Source organism: Gracilinanus agilis, chromosome 3 (genome assembly GCF_016433145.1).
Source record: "Gracilinanus agilis isolate LMUSP501 chromosome 3, AgileGrace, whole genome shotgun sequence".
In the NCBI taxonomy this organism is placed as follows: Eukaryota; Metazoa; Chordata; class Mammalia; order Didelphimorphia; family Didelphidae; genus Gracilinanus; species Gracilinanus agilis.
Window position 1 is genome coordinate 210876394 of NC_058132.1, and position 7370 is coordinate 210883763.

The 7370-nt window shown below is 36.9% G+C and overlaps 1 protein-coding gene across 1 annotated transcript; it reads right to left on the minus strand.

Annotated features, from left to right (window-relative positions):
* Positions 1-2291: 2291 nt before the first annotated feature.
* LOC123239788 (olfactory receptor 6T1-like) lies at positions 2292-3239 on the minus strand. Its single transcript, XM_044667084.1, has one exon. It carries the CDS (start codon positions 3237-3239, stop codon positions 2292-2294), a length of 948 nt encoding a protein of 315 aa, XP_044523019.1.
* Between the last annotated feature and the right edge of the window lie 4131 nt (positions 3240-7370).

Genomic DNA, 7370 nt, shown 5'->3' on the forward strand with positions numbered 1-7370 from the left:
TCTTATTGATTTTTACTATTATTATTTGTTTTCAAATGTATTATGAAAGAGAGATGGAATGTCACAGTAAGAACAAAGGGTGATATAGGAATCTTAGGGAGACAAAAATTAGACTGGAACTTTTAGAAAGACTTTGTATGAATTTAATGGGTACAAAATATGGATAATTTAATGATTGCCATATATTATCATTGTGAGTGCTGGTATTTACATTCACTTCAAAGGTAATTGTATTCTGCCTTAATTGAAAATGATGAAATTTAACTGTATGAGACATATTTCTTGTGGGCAAAGAATTGGCTACTTTGTTGTTGATTGTCTTACTCTGATGTTGGTAAAAAGAGTTTATGTTCACATCAGCAATCCACCATGCAAGGAGAAGTACCAACAGCTGCCTACAGGGATTCTTGTCTAGCATCTCCACATGTTAGTCTATAACATTCAACAAATCCTCACACCAGAGATGCTCATCCCTGAACACCCCATAACTGACATCTTTGGGTTTTCTTATGTATGAAAGACAAATAAGAAGTTTTTTATGTTCAGTCATAGATCTAAAAGAGCAGCTGAGTACTATCACAGCTATTTCCCTTTTTTCTTTTTAGATCCCTGTAATCATTGAATTCCCAAGTTCTGATGACACTGTGCACGTTTGAATCCATGGTGATGGATTAACAAGGATCGTAAAAGATTTATTGTAAGAGTGAGAATTAGTTATTTTCTAGTTCCGAAATTTCTAAAGGCTCAAGGATATTGATATAGGGCAGTGATGGCAAAGCTATGGCGCATATGCCAAAAAGGGCACACTCTCTCTGTGGGCACACCTGCAATTCCCCACCAGTGTGTTACTAAAAAGCAAGAGGGAATTGTGGTGAAGTTGTTTCCTTCCTCCTCTCCATGTTCTCACCCTTCTGCCTAGCAGCCCAATGGGAGTACTTCCCCCCTCCCCTGTCTGGGGTAAGGGATGTGCTGGGGGGACAGATGGGGGAACATAGCACTTGGTCTCTGGGGGGGGGCAAGCATGGCACTCAGTCTGAGGAGTGGGACCTGGGACTCCATCTCTAAAAGGTTCACATCACTGATATAGGGTTTTAGGTCTAAAAAAAGCAATGGAACAGTTGAATCTTAGTCCATGGATGAAGTCAGAGGACAGAAAGGTCCTGAACTAATTTTAGCACCCCATTTGCTCCATTTTCTCCTTAAAGCCTAAGGAAAGAGAATTGGATCCTTTCATGGATGCTTAGCATCCCAGTGTAAAAATATTAAATAAAAATCACTGAGTGGACATTAAGCTAATCTCTATTACTATTGCAGACTTTAGAGACCTCTCTTTCTCCTTCCTCCCTTTCCTCCACACACCGTAGAAGGCATTATCTGGCAAATATATATATATATTATATCTATCATGTTTCCAATTTTCAATTAATTTGTCTGTCTTCCTTTCATTCATGAACTTAAATAATCATCATGACTGCTAACTAATTAAATTCAAGAAACATTTAAGTACCTACTTTGTGAAAGGCACTAGATTGCAAATTGGAGAATAAAAAGAAAACAAATCCTTCCTTGCCCTTAAGAGTTTATAAGATTTGCCTGCGCTTCAGTTACATTATCTTATTTAAGGCTCAGAACACCTCTATCTGGCATTACAGATTTAATAATCCTCATTTTATAGATCAGGAAGCAATAGTCCAAGAAGTAATTGCCCACAGTCAGAGTTGGCTTCGGAATTCAGGTGATCCTGAGTCAATATCTGGTATTTTAAAAAATCACCCTTCACTGAGATCCCCAGGAACATATTGAAACATTTCCCTCCAATAAGGTGCTCTTTTCATATTAGAATTGTGACAACTGAAGCCCAGAAAGATTGCTGGGTTTATCTGATAGCATACTTTTGAAACTGCCTATTCTCTTCCAGATATGTCAAAGAATAACAGAATCTTATATCCAGTAGGACCTATTAACTCATTTTACAAATGAGAAAACTCATAGCCAGAGTAGAGAAAGGACTCGCCTTATGTCATAAAACAACTAATGGGAAGAACTGAGACTCAAATCCAGGTCTTCTGATTTTAAGTTCAGTGCTCTTTCCATTATACTATACTACAATGATCACAGTTTAAAGATGACTCTGCTAATGGTGTTTGCTATCTCTATGCATAGGGGTGGATGAGAACACTTCTTTTTCATCAAGGGCCTTCATCATTGTATGCATATAGGCACTTGTTTAGAGATACAAGGAATCTGTCCCATTAGGATGTATGTTTCTTACTCTCTCTTTATTCAGGTCTTCATGATCTTGTGCCCATGGTTCTGGGCCACCTCATAGCATCACGTAAGGCCTGCTTCACTTTGTCATTACGGAGGCTAAAGATGAATGGATTAAGGAGTGGGGAGATGATGCAGTTCAGGGCAGAGACTGCCTTATTAAGGAGCATGGATTGGGCCTCTGATGTACGAATATACAGGAAGATGGAGCTGCCATAGAATATGACCACAACTGTGAGGTGTGATGCACAGGTAGAAAAGGCTTTTTTCCTCTCAGTGGCTGTTGGGGCACGAAAGACAGTGGCAAGAATAAAAGCATAGGAACTGGAGGTCAAAGTCAGTGAGCTCAGAAGCAATGCTGCAGAAAGAAGAAAAGCCACCAATTCCAGAAGTTGAGTATCCCCACAGGAGAGTCCCATAAGTGGCCAGCTATCACAGAAGAAGTGATCGATGCCATTTGGGCCACAGAAAGGCAGACTAGCCATGAGGATAGTGGGGCAAAGGATCCAGAAAAATCCAGCAAGCCAGGATGCCATCACTAGCCGGGCACAGATGGGACCACTCATCAGTGTTTCATAGTGTAATGGACGACAGATGGCCAGATAGCGGTCTAGGGACATGATAGACAAGAGAAAGAAATCAGTGGTACCCAAAAAAAAATAGAGGAAAGATTGCATGATACAGCCAGCAAAGGAGATAGTATAGTCTCTGGTGAGGAGGCTGACCAGCATTTTGGGGACCACAACAGACACCCAACAGAGCTCCAACAGAGACAGATTTCTCAGGAAGAAATACATCTGAGTGTGCAGGCGGCGGTCAGACCAACTGAGCATGATGATGAGCAAGTTCCCCATGACAGTCACAACGTATGTCACCAGAAGCCCCAGGAACAGAATGAGTTGTAGGGCCCAGTTCTTCGGGAAACCCAGAAGCACAAATTCTGTTACCTGGGTCCAGTTTTCTGGCCTCATCTCCACTTATCTGCAGTAGAGGAGAACATGGGAAATGAATCGACATTTGGTGACAGATGTTTACCCAATCCATTGCATTGACCACCTAACAAAATAAATTTTTAACTCATGACACTTCTAACCTAGTAGTTTTGTAAGAAACTTTTGGAGAAAACTTTCTTATTATAATGTACAATGTAAACAGTTTAACCTTATTGAATTCCTTATGATTTTTCTTTCTCATTTATCTTTTAATGCTTCTACTGAGTCTTGAATCAGAGAGTCAGAATTTTTACACAGTCCTAGTATTTTCATCAGTAAAGTTTGAAAGTTTCCTAATTCTTTGGATGTCCATTTTCCCCTTGACGAATTGTACTCAATTTTGCTGAGTAGATGACTCTTGGTTGTAGTCTTAGTTCCTTTGCCCTCCTGAATATTATATTCCAGGACCTCTAGTCCTTTAATGTAGAAACTGCTAAATCTTGTGTTATTCTGACTGTGGCTACATGATACTTGAATTGTTTCTTTGTGACTGCTTACAATATTTTCTCCTTGACCCTGGAGTTTTGGAATCTGGCCATGATGTTCTTAAGAATTCTAATTTATTCTAATTTTGGGATCTCTTTTCAGAGGTGATTAATGGATTCATTGCATATTTGTTTTACCCTCTAGTTCTAGAATATCAAGGAAGTTTTTTCCTTATTAATTTCTTCAAATATGATTTCTAGGATCTTTTTTTTTGATCATGCCTTTCAGGTAGTCCAATAAGTCTTAAGATATTTCTCCTGGTTCTATTTTTCAAGGTCAATTGTTTTCCCAATATTTCAGATTTTCTTCTTTATTCTTTTGAGTTTATTTTATTGTTTCTTTTCTCTTAACCCCTTACTTTCCATCTTAGAATTGATAATATGTATTGATTCCAAGGCAGAAGAGTGTTAAGAGCTAGGCAATGGGGTTAAATGACTTATGACAGTCACCCAGATAGGAAGTATCTGAGACCAGATTTGAACACAGAACCTCCTGTAACAAGGCCTGGCCCCCTCTTTTATTTTTTCTTGATGTCTTATGGAGTCAGTATCCACTTGCACAATTATAATTTTTTAGGAATTATTTACTTCAGTGAGCTTTTGTACTGTCTTTTCCATTTGGCCAATTTTACTTTTCATGGAGTTTTTTCCTCAGTGAATTTTTGTGCAACTCTTTTTTCAATGTGGCCAATTTTATCTTATAAAGAGTAATTTTAATTCACTGGAAAGTCAAAACTGACACTTATACACATTAGTATTGCAATTAACTGAGGCAAAGAATGATACTCCTGGGACTATAAGGTCTAGATGTATAACCTGAATTGGAATGACCTCAGGGAAAGAGTATTAAACTTAGATTCAAAACCTTCATTAAAATCTATATCCTGTTACTCATTAGTAGTGTGACCTTTAACAAGTCACTTCTCCTTTGACCTCGGTTTCCTTATTTGTAGAAGGATGAGGATAGATTAGATAATTAAGGTTTTCTCCATCTCTAATTCTTATTAATACTTTTTAAATTGTCTGAATATTGTTGAACTTTTTTTTACCATATTTGAATTCTTTGAGGATTGACTAACCATAAAATTCAATTTTAAAATACTGAATTTCTAATGTTATATGGTGGAAAGAACACTATCTTAGATATCAGTTTTTTTCTTTCATTTTCCATTTATTCAGGGTCATAGGAGAGTATCAAACTTATTGTAGGAAGTTAGATTGCACTGTGGATGGAGCACTGAGCCTGTAATCAGGAAGACCTGAGTTCAAATCTAGCCTCAGACACATGATAGCTGTATGACCTTGAATGAATAATTTAGTTTCTGTTTGCCTCAGTTTCCTCATCTATAAAATTGGGAAAATAATAATATATACCTTCCAGGATTATGGCGAGAATTAAATAAGATTATATTTTCAAAGTGCTTAGCTCATGTTGTAGGTACTATTAAATACTAATTATTATCAATAATAATTAGCAATAATTGTTATATTGTTAACAACGAAAATGACAATAATGTATCTCCATCCTTAAAAATCTTTCACTTGATTCTGACATTCTTTTAAAAAACTAGCCTTTATCTTATTTTTCCTTTCATAACCAAACTCCAAGAAAGGGCTGTTCTCATTTCCCTCCATTTTTTTACTTCCCATTTACTTAAAAATAGGATGTGATTTGACTTCTGACTCCACATTCCATGAAAATAAGATTCTCAATGATCTCTTAGTTGCTAAATCTAATTGTCTTTCCTCAATTAGCCTTCTTAACCTTTCTGCAGCTACTTGTGTTGACCATTCCTTCCTCTAGATACTCTTTCTTCCTTTGGCTTTTATGACATTGCTGTCGCTTGGTTCTCTTCCTATCTGTCTTGTCATTCCCAAGTATTTTTGCTGGATCATCATTCATGACCCACTTGTTATTTGTGGGCATCCCCTCTGACTTCATCCTGGATCTTCTTCTTTCATTACATTCTCACTTGGTGATCTCTTCGGTTTCCAAGGTTTTAAATATTTTCTCTATGCAGATCATTTCAAAATCTGTTCTATCCCTACTTCCCATATTACTTACCACTTACTGATTAGGCAATATGAATGTCTTATAGGCATTTCAACCATAACATTTTCCAAACACAACTCACCATTTCCCCTCAAACTCATCTCAACTACCAAATCACCACCATCCTTTTGTTCATCCGATTCCATAAAATTGTTCTTATATTTTATTCTTTTATATCTCTTCACTCCCATATTTAATCCCTTGTTAAGTCTTGTTGCTTCCACTTCCACAACATCTGAACCATTCATCTCTTTCCCTCCACTCACATAGTGTCTCCCTTGTTCAGGTCCTCATCACCTATGGCTAGAATATTGTTTTTTTTTTTTAAACCTTTAACTTCTGCCTATTGGCTCCTTGGTGGAAGTGGTAAAGGGTAGGCAATGGGGGTCAAGTGACTTGCCCAGGGTCACACAGCTGGGAAGTATCTGAGGCCAGATTTGAACCTAGGACCTCCCGTCTCTAGGCCTGACTCTCAATCCACTGAGCTACCCAGCTGCCCCCGAAATTGTTTCTTAATTGATTTCCTTCCTTCCAGTATCTCCTCTCCTTTATTTCTTCTACAATATTATCAGATATATATTCCTAAAATACTGATATGGTCAAATCACATGTCTATTCAAAATACTAAGTGAATAAAATGCAGAAATTCTCAGCCTTTATTAGTATCTATGTGTGTGTGACTTTATTCCCCTACCTTCTGTTCCCTAGAAGAATTGTGAACTGACCCAACCACTTTGGAGAGGAATATGGAATTATGCTCCCCTTATTATAACACTATGTATAACTTTTGACTGAGAAATACCACTATTAGCTTTATTTCTAAGGTGATCATGGAAAAAGGAAAAGAGCCTAGATGCTCTAAAATTTTATTTTTAGCAGCAATCTTTGTGATGGCAAAGAACTAGAAATTGAGGGGATGTCCATCAACTGGGCAATGAATGACTAAACAATTTGTGGAATATGATTGTAATGTAATATTGGTGAGCTGTAAGACATGAAGAGCATGTTCATTTTTGGGAAAATGAAATGACTTACATGAAATTATGAAGAATGAAATGAACAGAACCAAGAGAATATTATATACAACAACATAAATATTGCTTGAACAATAACTTGTGTATGCCTACCCCCAGAGAAAGAACTGATAAATAGAAACAAGCTTTATATATATATATATGTATATATATACTTATATATATATATGTATGTATGTATGTATGTATGTGTGTGTATGTGCTTTTTTGTTAAAAAATGACTTTTCAAATGTGGGTAGAGGAGGAAGGGAGAGAGAATACTGGGGATTTTAATGTGACAAGCAAACAAATAAATAAATACATTTAAAAATAGAAAAATAATTGATGTCTAGAGATGGAAGGTACCTCAGAGATCATCTGGTTCAGTGTTCTCATTCTGCATATTAAGAAAGTGAAACCCAGCTTAAAGGCATTAAGTGACTTGCTCAAAATTACACAGGCATCACACCTGGAATTCAAACTCAGGTCCAATGATAAATTTCATGTTCTTTTCACTACACAAGAGATTATCAAGCCTAGCTCAGTAACCTTCACATGG

What these genes read in the sequence shown, in the direction of transcription:
- LOC123239788 (XM_044667084.1), bottom strand. Translation starts at nt 3,239, where the DNA reads ATGAGGCCAGAAAACTGGACCCAGGTAACAGAATTTGTGCTTCTGGGT.